Below are 25,724 nucleotides of genomic sequence, written 5' to 3'. Positions count from 1 at the left end.
GGAACGCGAATAGCATGAAGAGACCCCTGACTGCTTTTCATGCTTATACGGGCAACTGCAGCTTATGTAACTGCAACGTTTACTGCGAAACACTGGCGGCGAACGCTATGCGCGAAGGCAAGCTTTCTGGTAGAAACGCGGCCTGCAGCAACATGTTGCTTGGGTCGATGTCCTGTTTTTGTTTCGCACTTTTAATATTTCTGTCTGAGAAGACATAACATAAAAAGGTTTGCGCTGTCGGTTCTTTTGTTTCATTCCATTTGTTTGTGGGCTGCCATTCTCAACATCCCGAGGAATAACTTTGTAAAGAATGAAAGACAAGGTATGAGCAACTTTGGTGGTAGAAGAGTGGTTCGATATGCGTGGTTCGGAATTTAGTTCGAAATTTCTTTTGCCGGAACGACGCCCGACACTGGACGCCGACGCCGGATTTTCTGCGACGCGGGGCTCTTAACGCTGTCGCGTTAAAAACATAAATGAAAGTGGATGAAAAAATCAACTGGATGCATGTGGGATACGAAGCCATTTCTTAGCATTACGCTTGCGATGCTCTTACCAATTGCGTTGCCGTGGCGCCGTTTTCCCGTCCACTTTCTGGGCTACCTGTGCGTACCTACTAGAACTAAACCTGGGAGTGTTAGCCGGCGCCGCCACTCATGACCTCGGCGGCGGATGTGGAACATACTTTCTGCCGCAGGCATCATGCCTGCGTGAACTTTGGATGAAGGCAACTGGCCAATAAGCCCATCACAGGCTACCTGAAGGCATCAGAGCTGCCGGATTCGACACTCTCGCTTTGTAATGAACACTTTCAAAAAAAATATTTAACTGCACAGTTATACTCTGTGCAGTTAAATCTGCTAAGGAAAAGGAATGCTTCACGCGTAGTGCCAGCAACTGCTTTAGTTGTGAATCAGTGAATGGGGTGCCGTTGTTTCTTCGCATCTCGTCCGTGTGTGTAGCGTGCGTAGATCACGCATCACCAACACCCCACCCCCTAAGCTTCTACCCTAGCAGTGTACCATGTCGTAGTAGTTCTGCGGAAACCCGCAAGGTGGAGGGAAGTAATGAATAAAGGGAAAATCAGACATCCACCCGTTCGTAGCAATTGCCAGGACGAATTTTCCTTCAACTGTGAGGCTTTTCTTTCGAGGAACCCGTATGGGTTTCCTTTGTAGCAATTGCTACGAACGGGTGGATGTCTAATTTTCCCTTTATTCATTACTTCTCTCTTCTCTTTATTCAGTGTACCATGTATGTACGCGTCCATCCACAGAGCACGTGCGAGGGACCCGCAGCACGCGTTTTTTTCCTTCCCGACAGGCAATTACATGTGGACGGCATTCGGCGTCAGCGGTGCGGCCGACAAGAGCCAGATGGTGGGCGCGGACGTCGCTGTGATTTTCGTCGCTGGCGCCAACCACGACGTCTCGGTCAAGGACTTCATGATCACGGCCAAGGCACAGGTGAGGGCATTACCTTGACCAAGCCCTTGGTTTGCCTAAAGGTGTGTACCTTCCTTTAGTTGCCTAGAGCGGGCGTTTGAAGTATACACGCCTTTGTTCATAGGCGGCGTGCCAGGCATAAAAGGGAGCAGAGCGATGGCCGGAAAAATTTCGGGGGGTGGGCGAAGCCCGGCAGACCCCCCCTCCCCCCCGGCTGCGCCACTGGCACCAACGTATCATATTTAGAACATTGTCCGAAGAGTCCAAGCGCAAATCTTGTTATCGCTGTCACTGCTTCGGGCGAAACAGCCAAATTCTTTTTTTTTTACCGGTTCAAAATTTACACTGAGTATGCGGTGCGAAAGCAATATGACTTTACGGGCGGCAGCTGGAGCGCAAATTTTCAAAGGTAAGCCGCGGCCGGTGTTTGGTTGCCGTTATATATGGCTAATCGCAAATGCAGAAGTGTTGTCTGTCCGTCGGTTATCTCGTTTTGTGCGCACGTGGTAATTATCAGCATCCGGTTGATGTCTGGTATCGGCGTTTGTTGGTGTCGCGTCTGCGCGGCCTACTTGCACTCACGCCGCCCTTGTGCCTTGTCGGCGTGCAGTGCTCCGGCCCCGACGGCGTCTGCCCCGACTTCGAGCACGGCGGCAAGGAAGACCTGACGCTCAAGTCGAAGACTTACGCCGATGGCATCGTCGACGTGGTCTACTCTCGCAAGCTCGACACCGGTACGACTGCCGTTCTGAGGACAGTGCGGCCTCCTTGTGCTTTGCGTCAACAAACATGGCGGCACCCATTGAAGCGACGGCTCTAACCTATAGCACCAAACTGGGTTCGATTCGCAGTAACGCGTGAAGTTCGCAAGCTAGGAGAAGTGACTGCGGTTATCGCTTTCTCTCAACTAGCGTGTGTTATGAAGATTGATTCAATAGATGCCGCTGATTCCGAATTCGATTGTGGATTTTATGGCTCGTAGGCCTAACGCGGCTAAGCTTGGCTGGTGAAGGCACGTAAAGTTGGTTTTGTTGCTCAAAACTAAGCACAACTAGTTGTTTGTTGCTTGAAGAATAACCTCTAAATTGTATTTAAACGCGAACACACGCAAGTCAAAATTACTATTCATACCATAAAATGGTATATTTTATTTAATTATTTTTAATCGTTTTTCTTAGACGCCGTAGTGGCGCTGTCAGCGCAAGACGCTATCCGCAAAAGCAAAGCCCTATTCTAAAACTCTTCACTCCTGCGTGCTCCAACGCTAACACCCGCAAAGCTCTTTGGGGCCTCAAAATATTGGGGCCCCTATTCTAAAACTCTCTAATATATATATATATATATATTGCCTGTGGCCGATAGTACGATTCTAGTCCACGAGCTGGTCTACTCGAAGAGGCGGAGATTACATCCGCAAAAAAACAAACAACTGAAATGCGTAATTGAATAATTAACAAAAATGATTAATTAGGTGTTTAGCTATTTACCCTATAGCACATATGGCAATTCCCGAATTCTAGCGGGTGAGACTGCAAGACGTATCCACTTGAGTTGTGTGGCTGACACCATTCACGAGACGTGCGCCGTCGAACTTGCGGTAGAATATGCACTGTCGTTCCACTTACTTTCTTAACAAAGCGTCGTTTGATGCATTGAGGCACAAAAGTAACTGGAACGCCAACGCTTTTCTCCGCAAAGTTCGGCAATGAATATCTCGAAGCTGGCGTCACCCTGAGAATTCGTTCCAACTGGATCCGCCTTGCGAACTCCTCGGCTAGACTTAGTAAATTATATGTGGCATGAGGCAATTAATTAAAACCTTAATTAGAGTTTTTGTTAATTAGTCCATTATGCATTTCAATTTTTTTTGTGCAAGTAATGTCCGGCCCTTCGAGCAGACCAGCTCATGGACTAGAATTGTGCCATGTGCCACAGGCAATTTAAGATGTTTTTAATGTGTTCGCTGAAACAGTCGGCATAGTAGCATACGAGACCGAACGAGAATATGAATTGAATAGTGTCAGAAGCGATTTGAATCGAATCTAGAATATTTTTCGATCAATTTGCGATTCACGTACAGTCTTTTCATCACATTATCAATTTTCACCATCCGGGTATTCGAACACTAGAAATTTTCTATCATTGCACTGCGCATTATAAAACATTCTATATTAGAGGCACAAAGGGAACATTAGGAATTACGAAGTGGCATACTCGGAAACTAGGGGCTTTTGGCAACGCTCACCATCTTGCATGACTACATAAAGCTTATAGCGGTTACCTTGTCGGCCAATTAGCCTCACTACACACCTTGGTGACCAAACCAGAAGTGCGTGTTTTGTGTGGCGATGGGAGAGCAGAAAAAAAAAGCAAATAACTTTTTCGCTTGTTCGAATGGTGGCGGCAGATGGTGACAATATTGTGCATATCAAGTGTGCTGAAATCAAGCGTAATTTGGATTTAGTACGGTAAGAGGACATAGGTGCGGCATCCATAAACATAGTACCAAGTCAGAGCCACTGCAGGGAGCCATTTGTAAACAAAATTTATCGCTGTGGATCGCGGTTTTGCCCAAATTGCCTGGCTTTTCTGAGCGTACGCTAGTACGGTATGTCGCTCTGCGGATGCGGTGAAAGTTATCGCATTTTCTCTTTCGTGCCACGTTTTATCGGGCGCCACTCTGCGACGTGAAGTACTCGAAAGCTATTCGAAAAAATATTCAGTTTTGATTTGATTCAGTGTTTTGAATTTGATCTGAAGACTGAATCCAATCCAATATTATTCCATTCGCTATTCAAAAGTTTGGAATATTCGCACGCCCGTATGTTTTAGTGTACCATGCAGCGTTTATGCAGAGCGTATCGCTCTTTTATAAGCGAAGGATGGTGTGACGAGGCAGGACAGGACAGGATAGGACAGGGGAAGGCAGGACCGGGGAGGGCATGGCAGGCCAGGGCGGGGTAGGGCAGGGCCAGGGGCAGGGCAGGTGCGGTCATATTTTTTTTGTGACGGCTGACCTTGCAGCGATGTTGCGTCCGAAAAGCGAGAAGGAAAATAACGAAAGTGCAGAAAACTACGACAAGTCATATGATGGCTATGACCGCATCAACGCAGTGTACCGCTCTGAGATGAAACCTTATCGTAAACTACAGTGACTCTCCCCAGGTCCTCGGACGTCGTGGAACTGGCTGGAACCCGGTGGTTGCGGAAGTGTGGCGCCTGCTATTGTCTGTCGCTGCGCCTGTAGACCTGCACTGTGTCTCTGGACAAGTTTGTCAGTGGTCTCGCTCTCACGATGACTCCGTGACGATGACGGGTGCATTGGGGTGTTGAGAGCCGCAACTCGCGTCTCACGCTTGCGAACGGCCTGTAGTGCAGTTATAGATGAATGGGCAGATTAAATAAGCATTCGAAATGAACGGACGAACGTGCGAAACGTTTAGTTACTTCCGACGCTTCGGTCGGGGTTCGGCCTTCTTCAAGAAATACAGGGCGTACGAAAAAAAAAAAATCTTTTAAATACACAGATACGACCAGCAGCCACCGAACGCGTGCGTAAATTTTATCACAGGTATCGCATATATCAGGCTTCAAGAACTGAACAACATAGGCACTCGTGTGATGTGATTGCAACATGATTGTATAAGAACAATTACAAGCATTGTTTGCAATTGCAAATTGGAGTATGAGTTTCCTGAGTACAACCGCCCCACTTGAGCCTTCGCCACATGTACGTTGTACACCATCACCGCATCTAGACGGTGAAGAACACCTTCGCAAGGTGAAGGAAACATCAAGACTAATTTCGGATCATCTATAGCTTGTCGTAAAGCTTGCCTTTAAGCCTGTGATCACGAATTTTCGGAGATGGCCATTTCCCTGCACTTCATCCAGCACTTGTTCCCCTTAGAGAACGTTGCAAGAAGGTTCTCATCTCTTGAATCATATACACCAGATCGTTAAGTGTAAGGTGGCACCTGCGTCGTTGGTGCGCCTGCACTTAGGTGCGCATTGCGAAGACCTTATCGCTATGTGGCAGGTTTGCACCATGGGCGACACGTTCACTAGAGCAAAACTTGGTAACATGCGTCTCCCAGGTTATGGTGGCCGTCTTCGTCAATGTGCACATTGTGTGTGGACTGTGAACGACACCTACAGATGTACGGGCACAGTTGACGCAAGAGTGATTTACACGACTTCACCACGTGAATGAGCCTTTGCAGTGAGCCGACCGTGACTGTGGGTCACTGACTACAAAAACTTTTTGACACCATTAAAGGTGCCTGCTGGTTTAATGGCTAACGCCTTCACATTTAAGGCTACGAAATGTCCCTATTTTATCTCCCTATGATTTTTTATTGTACACGACAGGTAGCTTTAACTGTACCTGTGTTGTGAGAAGCAGTAGTTGAAAACTGCATTTATTCTGAGCACTTGGTGCGCACCTAAACGCCTCAGACAAGAGTTTGGCAGCGATATTTATTTAGGTTTATTTCATGCAGTTTCCGGGTCTCTCGCTGCTATCATAATTAAGGTAAAGGTGTTAGGGTACAAACAAGCACCCCTTATACACCCATAAGGGAGTTGGAATGCTTACATGCACTCTCTTAAAAGAATTTACACCATTTGGTGCTTATCTTGTTCCACAACAACAATCTTCATCTGCCTTGCTTGCGTTTCCTTTCTTGAAAACTCAGCGCTGCCTACTTTATTGTCCAGAATACTGTGTCACTCTTATAACGCGCAAGCCGTTCGTCGCTTAAATACCGGGCTCGCAGCGTTAAAGAAAGGAAATGCGGGCAAGACAGATGGCGATTATCGTTGTGGGACAAGATGCGACCCAAAGGGTGAAAACGTTTTGTGTACGAGCAGCTCCTGGCAAACAGCAGCGCTCGGTGACATTTCTTCGCGCCGTGTTAGCTAACCGCGACACTTATTGTCATGAGTCATGCCTGGCAACATTACACTTGTCTGTCTATAGATGCCAGGAGTGACGCATATTTATTACGGAGGCACCATATGCTCGCATTTTTTTTTTCGAGAACAAATGCTAAAGCAGCGCAAGAGCGCCTTCATGGTTGAACGCAGGGTCGCCAAGATGCCGCCAGCGTTGCAACGGTTCCGGGTGCTGTACTGAGATTCCTGCGTTGCCTTAACGCAGGGGATGCCAAGGACAAAGCCATAGCGTCTAAGGGAGAGGTGGCCGTGGTTGCGGCGCAAGGTCCTGTCAACATGCAAGAGCCGGAAACCGTGCTGTACCACACCAACATAGTCACCAGGCGTAAGCGCGAACATTGCTCGTTTTTCCCAACACTTGAAGCTGTCCTGCACCCCGAATAAGCACGAACTTCAATGAGCACTGTCCTTTCTTTCTTTCTTTCTTTCTTTCTTTCTTTCTTTCTTTCTTTCTTTCTTTCTTTCTTTCTTTCTTTCTTTCTTTCTTTCTTTCTTTCTTTCTTTCTTTCTTTCCGGCTCATGATGCCATTACAAATAGGAATAGTAATCACGCAATATCGACAGTGCTAGAACAAGTAATGTCGCTGGAAGCCATGGAACGCTTTGACTTAACATCGTCAGGGCACTAAGCTAGCGTAGGAGGACTCATGTAAATTAGAAAGTAGATCAGCATTACCTAGAAATAAGACTAAAAGGCACTTCACGCTCCCTCTAGCCTTCGTGGCAAAGTACTGCAACACACTCTGAAATATAAACATTATTCTGCGGAAATACTATCCAATATTACCAAGCAATGAATACCTTAGAAAAGCGTTCCCGGAGGCACCAAGGGTCACGTATCGCCGCAACAGAAAGTTTATGCAGAAGTAAGCCGTCAATTTACCGTCTCAGGTGTAAGTCTTGCAAAGGTATTCGAAATTATATAAAAATTAAAAGCGCTGCAAGTGAGTACGCGCACGAACTTAACTCCAGTTTTACCTGCACGAGTTCTAACTTCAGTTATTTGCCGCAATGGTCGTTCTGCTATAAAGAATACATCGGCGAAACAGGACAGCCAATGAATGTTGCACGGACATCGTACGCGTACATGGTTAAGAAACTTTCGAAAGCAGCCGCACATCATTTTAACATACCAGGTCACACTTCTGACGAACTCTAGCTTCATATCCTACAGTCGCACCTTCGTTCGCCTATAGACAGCAAATTACGAGAGTTCATACCCCCCCCCCCCCAACGAAGTATTCCAAGTTCGATAGACTGCAACCAAAAGGCACAAATGTTTCAAAGGGAGCTGTTGAGTCTATTCGTTATACCAATGACTCGAATATAGCCAGGATCCCTTAATGTTTTGCGGCCTTACGCTTGGTTGAACCAGAGCTGATAATATCCCCCTTCCCAACTTATTGTCATTAGATATTTATCTTCACAAATATTTTAGGAGTCGTTTTCTTTTACTAATGTACAATCTTACGTAAGTTTCTAGTTTCATTCATTTATTAAATAATTAGTTAATCTATTTTCTCCTTCTCTCAGATCTCTAAAAGATGCGTATTTGTAGTTTTACTCCCAACTGAACATGTCTTGATAAAAGAAGTCACAGTTTCGCCCGAAAGGCTAAGCATCGATTGCGATAGCCAATTCTTAGACAGCTATACCAAGTAAGGATGTAAGGGATAGTAGTTTTATCTGCTTTATGAACTTGTAAACAATAGCTTAGTAACTAAATTAACGAGTGCGGCGTCACGAGCGAATAGGCAAACAAGACCGCCTCTCACTCGACGTCCGCGGGTGCTCGCTGTGAAAACGCTGGCGTGAGGAAGAGCGGCAGCAGCAGCGAGCGAATCGACCTTCGCGCTGCAGCTCTCGCTTCAACGCGAACTAAGCGGCGAGAACACAGCGCTCGTCAAGCTATCAGCCCTCGGCGTGCCCAGACTCTGTACCCGCCGCAGATCGCCTCCTGCATCCAGCCCACGCCTGAATTCAGGCGTGGGCTTAAGTGTGTCATTAAGTGACTTAAGTGTCATTACTCTATCGCCTTCTAATGTCGCTGGCTACTGCGTTGCGCTGCTGAGTGCGAGCGCTGCTGAGCCGTGGTGGCTGCATCGAATGAACTCTCGTAAACGGTGTATTTTGCGCGCGTTAAGAACCTCAGGTGGCCAAATGTTGAACGTTTTCCCTCGACGCACGAGGCGCCTGCATGTGTCAAAAGTTTCCCGAACGTTAATCGATAGTTCTATCCGTTTGTTGTTAGCAGCAACGGATATAACTTCTAATCTGATTGCACTAGCGATGCAAATCGTGTAGTACTTTCTGGAAGTCACGTGGCACCAGCTATTACGCTGGAAACTTCGACGAGTCGTGTATAAAAGCCGACGCGCTTGACCCGCAGACCTGATTTTCGACGACCGCCGACTCTGCTCGCCGCTGTCGTTGTGCTCGAGTCTTGAGTGTTACTTGTTTTGCTTGGCACAAGCGCGCCCAATAAAGGGCGAAGTTCGAAACTCACAGTTTCGACACTGTGCACGTGGTTCTTCAGTGTCCCTACGATGCGACAATATAAATCAGAGTGAATGAAACCTGGAGCTTCGGGTGTCAAAACCACGATTCGATTATGAGGTGCACGCCGTAGTGGGGGATCCGGATTAGTTCTGACCACTGGGCGATCTTTAACGTGCCCCCATGCAGTGCAAGGGACAAGGGCGTTTTTGCATATCGCCCCCATCGGAATGCGTGCGCCGCTGCCGGGATTTGAACCCACGACTTTAACGCTTAGCAGCGCAACACCATAGCCGCCAAGCCACCTTGGCGGGTTTAACTCGTAATACAAAGCCACTTATGCCTGAAAAATGAGCGAAGCAGCCGGTGGATGCGCTTCGTCTCCCGCAGAGGCCCATTCGCCACCGCCGAGCCACAATTCTTTGCCGCAATGTATCGCGAATTCAAAACACCCAAATAGTTGCGCTGGAAATTCGCATTAGGGAATATACCGTATATCATTGGTGGATTCCTTGTTTAAGCGTCGTCACTGATTTATGTGCCCGCGCCGTCTCCGCAGAGAACGTCCTCCTGGAGTTCGGCCGCGAGCCCAAAAGCAACTGCGCCCCGCTACCCAGCTCGCGGGAGGAACCTTCTGGCGCGGCCAAGACGTATTTAGGGGGCCGCGACATCTTCAAAGCAGAAGGCGTTAAGAACTTCACCGCCACCATCGGACCCACGGGGTCGCCTGAGCACGGCTATCAGGCAATCACAGGTACGAGTGCCGCGAGGTTTACCTCGCACTGTTTCGGCCTGCGTGTATTGCAGCAGCTTTATGCGCCACGACGCACGCGTGAAGGTTTCATGCTCCGTTTCGCACCTAGCACGGAAGCCTGCGCAAGCTAGACGCGCATAGTGCTGTCATAGAAGTCTCACTTCGTGCATTTTGCAGAGCAGTTTTCTTCTTTTTTTGTTGTTGTTGTAAGTTATGGCGCTTTCAGCGGAATGACTATACTTCGTATATTACAAGTACAACTTGTGGGCGTAAGATTAAGCGTCAAATCAAGCGTTATTTGTGCTTCCCGTAAGTTTTGTGCTTCCCGTAAACGTCGTAATGTGTATTGCTCGCGAGATGCCGGCGGTGCAAGCGTGGCCGCTGGTCGCAGAAACGCGTCACTCCGCTTGTCGATAGTAAATAGGTTCATATATCGGCAGCGCCTTCCAGGTAATAGTTTTCTTCTGCAATATAAGTGTACAAGACTTAAAGATTTATTGTAATTACTTGACACCTACCTATGTACTTCTGGGCGCAAGCTTAGAAATTCCCCATACAAGTTGCTTCTCGTAACTTGAACCAAGGATGTTAAAACAAAAGTAGTTAACCGCAGCTTGATGAAACCGACGGCATATGGTTTGCCTTCATGTATGTGGTCCTTAGAGCATTTTTATATTACTATTAATGTTAACTGACTAAGATTAATTATGAAAAAAAGTTTTATATTCACTTTATGGCCAAGGGCGTTTCGTTATACGTTGTAGAGGCGGTTCAGAAATGACCGATCCATTTCTTTATGGCGCCGTATACACGCTGAGTGGTGATTTCTTTCGCCGTTTAAAGAAAACCCACGAAATACGAAATAAGCCACGTGACTGCTATCGTATTGCAGCGCTCTCGATCAACCGTGCTTCGAGCGAAAGAAAAGTGCGCGCGGACCGTAGTGAACTGAGCAGCCTTGGCTTTAGGCATCGGCTTCGCGGCGCGTCAGCATCTTTGACGGTGGCAAACGGGAAGGAACCACCGTCGCCCCTGATAGGCGCCCCTGATATATATCAAGAAAGCGTCACAACCGATACAACGACTACTGATTCAAACAGGTATTCTGGACAGTCGATGAATACCTAAACAAGTTACAACGGCACACGATTGACCAATAACACTATATACAGGGAATAATATTCTGCAGATAAACGAAAACTTACGATATGTAACACGTAAAGAGAGCAACAGAGAGAAGTAACGTTTAAAACTGCATAGATAAAATGCGCAAAGAAGACTTAAAGTGGAGGGACAGAAAAATCTAACAAGTTTATCACAGAGAGCACGCAATTCTTTTTTCGATGACTTTTTGGTGATGCGTTATGACGAATAAATTTAATAGATCCACTAATGCTAGAAATACGCAAATCTTTCTAAATCGGGACTACGAGGACCGCGTCCCAATAAAACTATAGGGCGGTCGCGTTTAGCTAGAAGACAGCCTATGTAAGAATGGAGGCCGCCACTGAAGCCTTCATAATTAAGCACTCCAACGCGTTCCGAAAAAGAATAACACACACAAATGCTATCCAGTAATACAAGGAGGTTTTAACCGCCTTGCGCCAATGCCAAACGATGAGCGCACATTTCAGACTACATTCAGAGCGCGAACTACTGGGACACAAGTACAAGAAAAGACAGGACACACCCACGACATTACAGGCGTTCTCATGCATGGTTATGGTGTTCTATAATAGTATATATACTACATTATGCCATGTTGGCACAGGGGTTCACCTATTATTGTAGAACACAAACTTGTGTAAGTACACGTTAGTGCATGTGAAAGTCGAACCTGCTGCGTGTCCGTAGTAAAGAAAAAAAGAACACACACACACACACACACACACACACACACACACACACGCACACACACATATATATACATACATATATATATATATATATATATATATATATATATATATATATATATATATATATATATATATATATATATATATATATATATATATATATATATATGTGTGTGTGTGTGTGTGTGTGTGTGTGTGTGTGTGTGTGTGTGTGTGTGTTCTTTTTTTCTTTACTACAGACACACAGCAGGTTATATATATATATATATATATATATATATATATATATATATATATAAACGAGAAGAAAGGGGGTTAACCGAGGGAACCGATTTAGTTTGTTGGCTTCTCATGATATGACTATATACCGTATATATATGTAGCAGTGAAAAACAATCGCGTCCCCTACATTTGTATTGTTTAGTTTCGTGTTATTTAGTAGTGTGGTATTGTTTCGTTTTTCGAATGAGTATAATGTTGTCAGTTTCTAGTTGTCCTCACTCGAATGCAGTTTCTGCAGTTTCTTGTAGTTTTAGTTTCAATTTCTACATAGTGCATGTTACATAGTACATAGTACAGAGATTCACGAGTGTTCTTTGGTGATTGTATAATACGATAAATTTTTGTTAGGTATAACATAAAAGTACTTATAGGGCTGTTTTTAGTTGATGCTTCTATGTGATATTGTGATACCGTAGTTAAAGTATTATTTGTGCGTAACAGAATGCGGTTCGCTGTATTGTTAACTCCATGTTGTCAGGGATTCAAGCTGATCCTGCGGTTTCTCTGAACTCCTCCACATTTATGGAAACAAAAAGAAGAAGGAAAGAATTACGCAAACGTAGTCCATTATTCTACGCGTTCGTGCGAGTCAGCAATTTCAACAAACGCTAGGTGCGTGAGTTTCGCGGTTCTTTCAGTCTGAGTGGATCGTGTAATCCACGAATTTGTTTTAGCTTAGCGCAGCTTGGGTTCGCAAAGTCTGAATTAGCCCGCCCGAACCCTACTTTTTGTGAGTCTAAGTCAGAGTGAATTCGACAGAATCTAATTGTAAGTACGAACGAGCCCGGTTGAGCCTGATTTCGGGTGAGTGTGAGCATGAGCCCGGGTTAGGCGTGCCGGGTCTTGAAAAGCACGAGTCCGAGTGAACCTGACTTACGAGTCTTATTCTGAGTGAGCACAAAGATAAAAAAAAGAAAGATTGAGTCCGAGTACCGTTTCTTTGCCGTTTCTTTTGCCGAAAGCGTAAGCGCAACAACTAAAGCCGTCATGTGGTGCCCAGGCATGTCTGGCTGGGGCATCTCGTGGTGGATCAACGGGGAGCTCATACCTGTACTGCACGTGGAGAGGGGTCAGACCTACACTTTCGTCGTGGAAGGTGGCAACAACAAAAGTGCACCCTCCAAGTACCACCCTTTCTACATCACCGACAGCCCGAAGGGTGGTGGCTCCAAGGTGAACCCCGAAGAGGTTGGAAAGCCGGTATGCCCCCCACCCTTTGACTTGGACTAGAAATACGAAACAGCTAGAAGCGGGCGTTTATCAACTTCTTTCGAATACGAATCGAATGCGAACACTAAGTGTCGAGTGGCGAATCGAATGTTGGGTAGTGAAACGCAGACGCATATATAGTGAGAGCTGGAATATCTATTTTGGTATATGATTAGGTACCACACCTCTACTGCCTACCTTTGTCAGGGACAAAGAAATGGCTTTTAAAACACATCATCACTAATTGTTATGAAAAAAAAAACTGCACGAATAGCCTGTCAACAAGTTTAGAGCCTGGTTTTTAAACAAGCTTTCCAAAAAAGAATGGCTGTTTGGTGACAATATTTCCGAGAACGCTAAATAAGTGGTTTCCGAAAAAGGATCAGAAGTCGTGGAAAAGAAAAAAAAAAGCGGCTGAAGGATTGATGTGCTGCAGACACATGTAGAGGGCCCGTTGCAAGGAAAGCATCACGTGTGGCGTGAAAGATATTGCTACATGACTAGAAGACTACTAAATGGCTGACTACAAAGAAAATCACAGGTTCTCCCGTAGACTTGCCGAAAGTAAGGCTTGCATTACCCATTTAGTTTCTGCATAGCTTGGAAAACTTTTGTCTTTGTATTTCTTCCGATCATTTGGGATACTTTGTTTGGCAGATGGAGAACAGCAACCAAGCATTAACATTTGGTTGCCGCAAGATCTCTGGTCAGTTTCGAATATTCAAAAAATACCAAATAGTTCATTTTTTGAACACGAAACACAATGTTAGTGTGTAATATTGGATTTGTATTCGAGACTAAGAATACTCGCCCACCCCTTAGAAATAGCCTGTTGCTACAACTCCCCAACCCTTCCGGGGCCGTCACTGTACAGGCAAGTTCTCGCGGTAGCCGTTCGCACTGCACGCTTCACTCCTTCTCTGTATAGCCATACTTTTGCACGAACCCGGTAAAGCCGGGTCGAGTCGGCTGTTTGGTCCGAAATCCGATCGTCCGGTTCTCGTAAGCCCCAGAGGGTCGAGGTCGAGCTGGCATCGAGGTGGTCGACTTCCGCTTTGTACCGGCCTGCTTGGCAAGGTGCGCTGTAAACCCGGTCGGGCTGAGCTGGCTCAGCTCGACTTCCGACGCGGTACCATTTCGCGTCGACATTATGCAACGAAGCTTGTAAGACGGACCTTTGCTTGCGGCAGAGCGCGCGTGTTGTAGCAAGGAAACGCGTTTTGGGGGACGCGCACGGCAGGGTTTCGCTTGGACATAGAGCGGTCGTTTTGCGTGCGTGCGTGCGCGCGTGCGTGTGTGTGTGTGTGCGTGCGTGTGTGTGTGTGTGTGCGTGCGTGCGCGCGCGTGTGTGTGTGCGCGTGTGTGTGTGTGTGTGTGTGCGTGCGTGTGTGTGTGCGTGTGTGTGTGTGCGTGCGTGTCGTCCGTTGTAGATCCGCGCCGCACGTTCCCCGTTAGGGCTCGCCAGTAACAGATATGGTGACCCCTCCCCCCCTCCCCAAATTAGTCTTCCACCGTATTTGCGCGGTTTCTTTCCCAAGTTAGGTCAGCGCACTAATGTCCTTGAGTCGAAGAAGCGTTGTTTGGTTTTTCTATACGGCACGAGCCACTTGGGAAGTCGTGATTATCCCGGCACCGTGCGCCGTTTGACGAAACGCATTGCCCCTCAAATCAACACGTTCGCGCGGCAGTGACCTTTTTTTAAAAAAAAATAAACCATGGGGTTTTACGTGCCAAAACCACTTTCTGATTACGAGGCACGCCGTAGTGGAGGACTCCAGAAAATTTCGACCATCTGGGGTTCTTTAACGTGCACCTAAATCTAAGTACACGGGTGTTCTCGCATTTCGGCCCCATCGAAATGCGGCCGTCGCGGCCGGGATTCGATCCCGCGACCTCGTGCTCAGCAGCCCAACTCCATAGCCACCGAGCAAGCACGGCGGGATTTCTCGCGCCACTCCTGTCAAACTCTGAAAAACGATTAATCGAACAGGTCTAATCGATTAGGTCGATTAAATGAAAGGCGGACATGGATGAAGATTAATCGTTTTTTTTTTTGCGGGATACATTCAATTGATTAATCGATTGATCATTGATCGATTTGATCAACCCTACCAGGAACAGCGTCTGTGAGCGCGGCGTTTTTCTGTGCACGCTCGTTGCTGCGCATGCGACTGCAGAGTGACAAGAAGCCAACGTTCGCTCGAGTATTTTTCCTTCACATCTATTAGTTTCTTTGGCCTCTTGCCAGAACTTGCCTGACGCATGGTGTTATCTTCGCCGGGAGCAGTAACTCATAGTAAATGAATGAAAAAATAACGACAATGGATGACAGTTATAGGACGTATACAGGATTTGCAGTACTGCATTCTGACCTAATACTAAGCGTTACCCACCGTGAATCCGAAAAAGTCAGTTGTTTAGCTGGATCAGTAATTTATACCGAGGCTCAGTTTTCGAATCAGCACGGTGAACTCGATCTCATGTGTAATTAGTTCTGCACTTCATAAGCAGAATGTGCATTTTAATACTGTAATAATGAGCGTTTCTTGCTCACCTCAATCGTGGAAATGGTAGCAATTATATTTTGCTCATAACTAATGCTCTTTTGCAGGGGCATAGCTTGTTGGCTGGAGTTGTTCTCGACGATCACGGCAACGTTAACGAGTCGAAAGGTGAGCACAGCAACGTACTGAGTATAGCTGAGTATAGCATTGTACGTGTCTGCTCGCACATCACGTGACATTGGCTGCATGCTTGCGGTTATTGTCTGCCTGCGATCGAGCTTCTTTGTTGGGTTCCCTATGTCTTCGTTTAACTCTTCGGTTTCCTTTCGAAGCTAAATGCTGTGGTGTCGTCTGACACGTAGAAATCAAACCACTTTCACTGCTCCGTGGGGAATTTTTTGAAAGCCCTAACAGCGCTAGCATTTCTGGGGTCTTCGAGTCTTGCAGGAGCAGCGACCACCGCGGGTTCGAGCTTAGCGAGCCACAGGGCCGCGTCAGCCGTCAGCCCCTGGCGCGCCGCTGCGAGCGAGGTCAGGCCGCAAGGGGCCACAGAGCAACATATGCATTATGCGAGAACACAATATGGATGGATGGATGGATGGATGTTACGAGCGTCCCCTTTGGAACGGGGCGGGGGGTTGCGCCACCAAGCGAGTGGAGCGCCACCGCTGACAACCGGTTCGCAGCGAGAAGGGGGTGAAGGGGTAAGGCGTAGGGATGGCAGAACAGGTGAATGCGCCCCCGCAGCGGCGCCAGCGAGTTCCTAAATTTCCACATATTGTTACGTGGAAAGGCGCAGACAGAAGGCAATATACAAACGCAGCCGTTACACTGGCCAAATGACAACAGCTCCAAATCGTGCGCATCTTTCAGGCACGGCTATAGCTTGTTCGTACACATTAGGACTGGTCTGTAATAGCGCCGTCTCGGAGATTTGGGGTAGAGTCAGTGTGGTAGACCGTATAATGTTGACGTGAACAACTCTGCTGGACGCCAGGGCATGCAGAGGGTGACATATACTTGAAATGGCGGGAAATATCTCGTCCGCCGCGCGGCGTCACGTGGCGCACTGCGTGGTACGTGTGGTGTCTTGTGTATCGGCAAACGAGCCAATAACCCCATAGAGTTTCTCACTATAACACCTAGAGGGTCATCTGGCGCCACCGTCTATGGGAGTTTCTTAAGGGAGCACCGTGCCGTCATGGGAATGACGGTATATGTGTCTGAGGGGCTCGTGTTGGCTGGTGTCTTAAGAGGTTTCGTCTAAAACGTGGATATGGCTACGCAAATAACGCTTTCTCAAAGTAAAATCATCATAAAATGTTTCCATTCACGCATATTACATCTTTACTCACCCACTATGCATGACCAAGCGAAGAAAAGCAAGAACAGACGACCAACTGTTTCAAAGCGAGCGCGAACCTTGTCGTCTGTCCTCCAACTTTAGCGGCTCGCTGATACTTTTTACGTAACATGTAGTGGTACACACTATAACAAGTTCTCATAGTTAAACAAAACATGTTTTCGCTTAAGAATAAAGCTAAAACAGCTTTTCACGTGCTGTTTTAGTAGAAAATGAATTATTGTGACAGACGGAACGGTACTTGCCAAGCGCGTCTTCAAGGTGTCCTGTCTCTACGAGAACGATGTCAATCCGAATCCACAATATACAGGCATTCCCGTGCATACCACAGCGCAGCAGCGCCAGATTTCCCTCTAGGTAATGTAGTGAGAAACTCTATGAATAACCCGACATGACGGGAGGGCCCACAGAAGCACGAGCGCACTGGGCGATAGCTGTGCCTCGTGGTGCCAGAGATCGCAGAGATGCCGCTGGGTGGTTTGCCGTGCCTTCAGCCGTGTACGGGCAAGGTGGAGCGCGATGGCGATGACGCTTCGCGCGCACTCGCGTGTTGAGGTGGCTGCCGGGGAAGAACGGCTAGCGCCAAGAGGCAAGTTCTACCCACGACTGTACCCTAGGCAAAAGGGAGAAAATGTGGCGGTGACGTGACGAGATGAATTACACTCAAACGCGACATAAGGGAGGGCAATGTGCCTATCGCGATGGTCCTTCGAAACATACACGGACAGCATATACGTGAGGGTATGGTTCGGAATGCTCCGTTAGGACATTGGGTTGAGGAAGGTAGGTGGTGGTGAGCTTGCATTTAAGCAGGAACGCAGTGCTCGTAGGGATAGGTCGTGGTTCTCATAGAGTTTACTTCAATAATTACTAGAGGGAACCCGGGTGCTGCAATCGTCATGGAAACGATGGGAAGTACGTGGATTCGTCTGTTCTTCGTTCTTGTGGATTCAGACGTTTTTGGGGATTTGTTTATTACGCTTTATATGCCTTCATTGTCCTATGGCGAATTCGTCAAATCGCACCGGTGCGTATACCGGGGCGCCCCAATGCGTCGTTTCATCCAATCATCGTCGCCCTAGAGCGCCCCCGTGCGATTTGTCGAATTCGCCATTAAATTTTAGAGTACTCTATACTTTTCTAAGTGCAAAAGACGCTGCGAACATGCACAATCGCTACTGAGTGCAACGGTTCAGCTTGTCGAGGTAGCCAAATCGAAACGCGTCAAGCGTCTCAAGGCACTGGCTTGCCCGTGAAAAATTCATAAGGGCGTTTTATATCGCTTTTCGATGCATGAATGCCTCCGTGGCGTAGTGGTTTCATTGTCGGCCTTCTGCACTATAGAGGCCCTGTGCTCGAATCTTGCTGTCGGACAATTTTAATAATGCTTATTTAATTATCAATCACGCAGTATACTTCGTTGAAAATGACGAGTTTACAAAGTCACGAAGCTGTTTGAAGCCGGAAGGACGAAGTTTTAGGCAAATCTATGTACACTGCCCATGCTGGCTGAATCGCCTTCATTGCCGCTCCCGTAGACACTAGCGCCTGAGCCCCTCTAGTAATTATTGTATGAAACGCATTAACTGCCAGTCATCCCATTATGCATCTTCGTTCTTACCACGCACAATAACTGAATGGAACGCCTTACCATCAGTCATTGCCACGGAACCAGACTTGACTAAGTTTCAACATTTAATTCGCTCACGACTTGTCGACTAATCGTATTATTATTCTTTTTTGGGACTTTTACAGTGTTTTTCGATATTTGTTGGTGTTTTTTAGTGCAGTTGCCTTATGTTCTCCTAATATGTACTAATGTTTTCTCTGTAATAATTGTGACCTAATTATCTTGTATATTAACTATGTTTCACTGTATTATTACTTCTGTTAACCTCTCTTGTTTTTAGTATGTACAAACTACAACCAGTGCTTGTGATTGACCCCCCCCCCGCCCCATGTAATTCCCTCGTAATGAGGGCCTTTGGGGGTATTTTGAATAAATAAATAAATAAATAAATGAAACTCTATGGTGGCTCTGCTTGTCGCCGATGTGAGTGACGACAAGCCAAGATAAATGCAGCTGGCGGCGCCACCATCGGAATCGTCAGGCTTGTCGACCAGGCAACACAGAGTTTCTCACTATAACACCTAGAGGGAAATCTGGCGCCACCGTCTATGGGAGTTTCTTAAGGGGGCACCGTGCCGTCATGGGAATGACGGTGTATGTGTCTGCGAGGCTCATGTTGGCTGGTGTTGTAAGAGGCTTCGTCTAAAACGCGGATATGGCTACACAAATAACGCGTTTTCAAGGTAAAATCTTCATAAAATGTTTCCATTCACGCATATTACATCTTTACTCACCTACAGTGCATGACCAAGCGAAGAAAAGCAAGAACAGACTACACTGTTTCAAAGCGAGCGCGAACCTTGTCGTGTGTCCTCCAACTTTAGCGGCCCGCTGATACTTTTTACGCAACATGTAGTCGTACACACAATAACAAGTTCTCATAGTTAAACAAAACATGTTTTCGCGTAATAATAAAGCTAAAACAGCTTTTCACCTGCTGTTCTAGTAGAAAATGAATCATTGTGACAGACGGAACGGTGCTTGCCAAGCGCGTCTTCAAGGTGTCCTGTCTCTCCGAGAACGATGCCAATCCGAAGTCACAATATACCGGCATTCCCATGCATGCCACAGCGCAGCAGCGCCAGATTTCCCTCTAGGTGTAGTGAGAAACTCTATGCCAGGCAACGAGACAAGCTATGAGTGTGCCAGATGTGAAGGTGGCCACAGTAGAATATTAGCTAATATGAATGATCGTACAAGTGGTAGTGCGCAGCGACCAAGTCGACGTGTATAATCCCTCAGTGAGGACGACCTTCAGAGCACGCGGTGGTCGCGGTGATGACTGAAGGAGTGTTGGCCTTACAAACATGCAGAAGGCAGAAATCTGCGACTGCCCAAACTTGAGCCAGGCACTAAAGCGCTCAATAACGGAGTAGCCGCATACGCTTCGAAATTAAAAAAAAAAGAAAAGTAACATAAACAAACGAAGCCGGCTGGCGTAAGCGATAACACAGTCGTTGCCATGCTGCCGTTGTGCTAATACTGCGCCCATAGAGAAATGAATGTAGCTATGCTGCGCCGATGTTGTGGCCGCATGCATCGGTATACGCACCTCGGTTGGTGCCGAAGGGTCGGAATAGGCCAGCATGGGCGGCATTGTGAGAAGGCTGATTAGCTGAAATAGCGAACGCCACGCAAAAGGGACGCCTTTCTGCAAAAGGTTCCGGCGGAAAACCTATGCACTCGGCTTTATATGCAGCGCAGCGCCAAAGCGACTTTGACGTAATAGGTCTACCTGTGACGTCACTCACGGGATATTTCTTCAAGCTGTCCACAAGCTAACGCAAAACACGTGTTCACGACATCGAAGGTTCATTGCAGAGGGGCTCCTGCAGTGATAGTCTTTGTTCAGAAGAATGCGCACCATATTTCTGGAGATTGTTTACAATCTGTTGTGGACAAAGTTGACGCGCGTATTGTCAAGTGTGCTGTCTTGTCAGCTCTGATTGGTCCACGGGGCTGCTATGCACGGCCTCTCCATTAGCCCAGTATGTCAACATAGCGAAATTTGATGGCATTGCGGGGATAGTGACCCATCATCTCGGGTCCAATGCCCCAGGTAGAATTAGGGCAGCCTCTCGCCAGACCTCACAGCAAGTTTGACGGCGCATGTTTCGAAACCGGTGCCGCCCTGAGAATTCTCACAGTCGGTATGTCTTGCATACTCAGTAACTACAATTAGTAGATTGAAATATGTGCCGTAATGTAATTAATTGAAAACGAATAATCGTATTTATGTTAATTCTTCAATTAAATATTTTGATATCTCGTAGAAGTAATGGGTGCTTCATCGGCTAATATAAATCAAGGTTGGCACTGTGCTAACTGCCACAGGCATATTTTTAAAAAAATTTGGTGCAGCTAAAAAAATAATAAACACCGGACAGTTATTACTTGAAAGGAAAATTTTTAAAAAAGTATCTGGATGTGCTAAGGCCAAGTTTACGGACAACTCTTCAAGCGAAACAGCTGAAGCAAAAGCTGTGTGTCGACCGAGGTTGCCGTCCTGCCACTTCACTGAAACCTGGAACACCAGTCCTTGCAACAAATTTCAGTGCTATTAGTGTACCTTGGCTACGAGCTTCCGTTTTACAGAGCCTATAAGTGCAGCTGGAAGATAGAACAATATGGCACAGGCATGCGTGATCACCGGCGGCTAGGACCTGAACAATCACCACTCGCGCAAAGCGTTTTCCGTGCACCACCTGCAACCTACCACCCGCACAGCATGTACCATAGCCAGGCACCGTTCCTCAAGAACCTCCACCGCTGTCAGAGGAAATGGGTCTCAGTCGGAAGGACACAGTCATAACCAAGAAACCTCCTCAGCGTTATTCTCTCTGAAGGTGAATTCAAATCAAAGAGGAAAGGCGTGTAGCCAGTTACAAGCGCCACTTGGGTGCAGCTTGAACGTGTTAACGATGGGGTGTTCAATTAACTCGGTTCGCTGCGTACTACGTGCTGCTGGTCACTCGTTGCTGCCGACTGTGTGCAGCTGCCACGGCTTCGGCGTAGTTGCTAATATATGTAAAAAACGGAAATTTTTGTTACTACATTAATTAGCTCTCTGAATGGTGAGTGTAACACACATCCTGAAATCCGCCAGATGACATCAGTGCCCCTATGAAGTGGAACATGAAATGAAGCTCCCGCGGCTCCCGAACTCCAGGGAACCCTATCTTTAGCATTTTTAAGTCTTTGCTGCAATGACAGAGTGTATATAGGGTGTATATAGGGTGTACATGTACAGTCGCGGACAGAATATTATGGACCATGAAATCTAAGAAACAGCTGAATATCTCTGCAACCTCACCACGCAATCTTGTATTTGCATTTTGGACCTCGACTAGAATAGGCTAACAACGTTATCGTGGGCAGTTTTACTGGTTACTGCTACAGGCTGCTCGGGGATTGAACGTTTTCGGAGATCCCGTGGTCCATGTTATTCTGTCCGCGACTGTACGTGGTCAGAAGGTTGGACAAGCGTCAGACATTACCGCCTATAAGCATTCGTCGAACTTCAGTAGGTAACCAGTAGGGAGTTGGGGAAAACGGGGGGAATGCGGGAGATGGCCCGGAAATTCAAGACGATGAGCAAAACGAGAACAAGGTGAAAGCGGGAGCCAACGTTTCCACAAGTGGATGGGCGACAAGTCTATTTGTCGAAATGTTGGCTCCTGCTTTCTCGTTTTGCTCATCGTCCAGTATAGGGGGTTAGTTGGACGGAGCAGAAACTGAGCATAAGGCAAGGGTGCTTTCCGTGCGATTTCAAACGCAGGACTAGGACGTTACTGCCATTATGAGGAGTCGCGCCAAAGCGACGCTGCCAAGACTCTTGAAGAGTACAAAAACAGTGTGAAGAAAGAGTGTGATCCCGGCGACGCGGGCACGTTCACCTGGACGCCCGACGACAGTACGCCCGACTTGGTCTATTACCAGGTATGTGTGTGTGCCTCGTGAGCTTTTGCAGTTTAAGTGTTTTCCGGAAACACATAGCTGAAAAAAAGAAACGGAGTTGCTTTATTATAAGCAGACCCTTGATTCCTCGCGATCAGAACTCGTGGCCTGACACAGACCAGAGCTGTCGAGGCGCACTTTGGTGATGCAGCATCAACACAGGCCAATGAGGTGTCGTCGGCCTTGTTTGTACCCGGGTTCGTAACGCCGGTCCATCGCGTTGGCAGCGTTATCAAAGGCGTGAGTGGGCCAGTTCTGATACTGTTGAATAATACCTTTATTTTATTTTTACTTTACGTACAACAGCCTTACAAGGGCTACAGGACGATTCACAAAAAACGAAGATGAACGCGAATGTTACAAAAAATAAAGCGCTAAGTAAGAGGACATGACACAGAAGAATCAACTGCAGATATAACATCGTTAAGGCGAAGGGAACGCATATTGCCAGATATACCTTTACAATTTGTTATAACAAATTCCAAAGATCAATTGTTCTGGGGTAAAAGCTGTACTTAAATGTATTAATGCGCAAGTGGAAAGGCTACGTATTAAGTTCGTGGTGACTTCTGATGGAAGTTTCTTAGCGAGTGCTAAGCTCGCCCAGCTTGATGAACTGAATTAACAATATTATATATAAAACCATTTTAGGTAGTCCACATTGAGGCGCATCGTGAGTGATGTGAAGTTCAAGTATTGCATTAAAATCCCCTCAATGGTTTTAATACAGTATTATTTTACAGATCGAAACTAAGAGTTTGGAAATATTCAGACTTAGGTATTCGGCAGGGCAACTTGCAGGATAACAGCGACGGGGCGGGGTAGGAAGATTACTGGAGGGGTGTGTGACGCCCACAAACGAGGTGTTGTTACTGCGGTGCCTCAAATGCAGACATCGAAGCTGTTTAGGCTTATTGATGATGAACTTGTCGGTTTACAGCTGGAGCAGAATATAGAGAAATGGTTCCTAATGTAAACACTGCAATGTGACCTCTGGTTATAATTTACATTTAAAAAAATAAAACGGAAGCAATAGCGAAACATAAAGTACGTATGTCGCTTTGTGGTTGTACAAGTAGGATAAGAATAAAAAGAAAAAGAAAAGAAAAAAAATAGACGAGAAGGTATCTCTACGATCCGCAAAAAGGAAAGAGAATGAGAGAGAGAGAAGAAACTTTACTCAGTGATAAAATAGATTACTCTCATGGGGGAGCCCTAGTTGAGACCCCCACTGGCAATAGCCGCCCGTCCAATTTGGTCGATCAGCGATTGCTGGTCGGCCAGGTCAGAGCTGGACAGCAGCGCCTGCCACTGCTCCAACGTGTGTTGTGCTGTCAAATCTCTGTCTTTCAGGTGTAGGGGCTATTTTTAGTAGCCCCAGGTAATGTGAAAGAGTGTAGGACTTCCTTCGCACCAGGGGCAGGAACCTCGATAGCACGTCAGGAACATGGCGTATAATCTTTTTAAGTGGGCATAAACTCCTGTCTGAATATTTCTCCAATGGATCCTGTTAGGTGTTTATGGGGCGGAACGTATACTTGTCCGGTAAAACGCTGATGGGCGAGCAAATGCCTTGCGGTTGTAGGGTTTGATAGGGGGCTGAGGTCTGGAGCTCTTCTGGCGGGGGGGGGGGGGTTGTGTTGAGGGGGCCCTGTCGCTGCTCGGAATGTTAAGGCGCGAGTCTCGGCGTCTGCCCTCTCATTTCCCCCCAACCCCTGGTGTCCCGGGCACCAGAAGACCGAGTGGTGGTTGCGGAAGTGATGTTGCATTACAGCGCTACAGACTTTGGGAATTCTGCCGAGAGGTAGTAGGAGGCGACATGCGGCCTGCGAGTCCGAGGCGATGGTACTGTCACGTCCTCTACATTCACCCGTGCGCATGGCCAGCGCGATAACTCTGGTCTCCGTTTCCTTCGCTGAGGTCTCCCCGGAGGAGGTCGCATTCACCCTTTCGCCGTGTTCCTTGAGCACCACAGCGCCACAGCGACGAAGCGCTGGTGGTCGTGGTGGAATTTCCTCTGTGAGTTAGCGTGTCTGTATGGGGCGACGTCGACATAGACGTCCTCCTTATTCAGATGGCGAAGTAATGCTCGTAGCCACGCTGTGCGCGAGCCCTACGTTTCCCCTCGTGACGCAGTGGGTGCATGGTCCTCGGCAAAGGGTGTAAGTGGTCTCTGTCCGAGGAATGAAGCTCCTCGAGCTCCTTTTCTATGTGCTGTGGGTAGGGCGGTATGCCAATCCTCGTTAATATGTCTCGACACGCTGTGGTCCGGCTGAATCTGTCGCGCTGAGTGATCATATATTTGTCACAGCTAGTTCACTGTAGGTGTCGTAAATGCCCAGTGCAAGTGACCTTTCCGTTGATGTGTTTCGGGGAAGGCTGATTGCCGTTTTGCAAGCTGTTATAATTATTGTGTCCACCTGGGATTCTTCGGTCTTGTTTAATGAGTGATAGGGAAGGCTATGGGTGACCCTGATGATTATTAAGGCCAGCACTAGCGTGTCTGCCTCTTTCATTCCTTGCTTGTGATAGGTAATTCGACGTATAATTTTCTCTACGTTGTTGGTCGCAGTTCGTAGGGCCCGGACCGCATGAGTGGCCCGCCCATTCTGCTGCAACTAAAAGCGAAGTATTCCGAGCTTGGGTACCTACTGTATGCGATAGCCGTCAACGAAAAGCTGAACAATTTCATTAGTTTTTTGTTACTGCTACGCGGGGGCAGTATACGGATGAATTGTGATTTTTCGGGTGTGCATTTCAGACCGTCCTGATGCGCCGATGTGGACACTGGGTCAGCGGCCTGCTGTATATAGGGTCTATTCTTTGTTTCCGAGGGAGCCCTTAGAAGTCCAAAACGTAATATCGTCTGCATATGTGGCGTAGTCTAGGTCCGGCATTTGAGCTAGTCGTCTACCGAGATCGAACATTGCTAAATTGAAAATTGGAGGACGCTTAAAGGGCCCCTGAAACGGTTCGGACAAATTTTGTAGGCGCGTAGGGTACAGCTTAAGTAGAACATTCGCACCACAATTAAAGTGAAGCGTTACGTATTAATGGAGCTGCAAGCGATTAGAAGTTACCCTCCTCCCTAGCTATGCTTTTCCTCCTCAACTCGCTCGCCGAGCGAGCGGCGCTAAGCTCCGCCTTCACTGGTTCAGCGTCACGATGCGACGTCACATCACTCACTTCCGGTTGTTTAGGAGCACGCCCCCTCCCGCGCGAGACCTCTCCGCTAGCCGCTTGGCCGTCGACCGAGAGATATCGAAGCA

General features: G+C 47.2%; 2 protein-coding genes across 2 annotated transcripts in view; one reads left to right on the top strand and one right to left on the bottom strand.

Moving 5' to 3' along the window:
* The window catches only part of LOC139047715 (uncharacterized), a 69,382-nt gene that overhangs the window by 25,806 nt on the left and 17,852 nt on the right, over nucleotides 1–25,724 (bottom strand). The window lies entirely within an intron of this gene.
* LOC135914365 (protein Skeletor, isoforms B/C-like) overlaps nucleotides 1–25,724 on the top strand; it is a 108,849-nt gene that overhangs the window by 80,500 nt on the left and 2,625 nt on the right. Inside the window, exons 9-15 of the mRNA XM_070521679.1 lie at nucleotides 1,324–1,466; nucleotides 2,056–2,179; nucleotides 6,607–6,726; nucleotides 9,457–9,651; nucleotides 12,793–12,992; nucleotides 15,613–15,673; nucleotides 22,277–22,437. Coding sequence (XP_070377780.1) covers nucleotides 1,324–1,466; nucleotides 2,056–2,179; nucleotides 6,607–6,726; nucleotides 9,457–9,651; nucleotides 12,793–12,992; nucleotides 15,613–15,673; nucleotides 22,277–22,437 — 1,004 coding nt within the window. The remainder of the gene's footprint in view (nucleotides 1–1,323; nucleotides 1,467–2,055; nucleotides 2,180–6,606; nucleotides 6,727–9,456; nucleotides 9,652–12,792; nucleotides 12,993–15,612; nucleotides 15,674–22,276; nucleotides 22,438–25,724) is intronic.

Source organism: Dermacentor albipictus, chromosome 7, assembly GCF_038994185.2.
Source record: "Dermacentor albipictus isolate Rhodes 1998 colony chromosome 7, USDA_Dalb.pri_finalv2, whole genome shotgun sequence".
Taxonomy (NCBI): domain Eukaryota; kingdom Metazoa; phylum Arthropoda; class Arachnida; order Ixodida; family Ixodidae; genus Dermacentor; species Dermacentor albipictus.
This window is presented reverse-complemented; position numbering and strand designations above follow the sequence as displayed.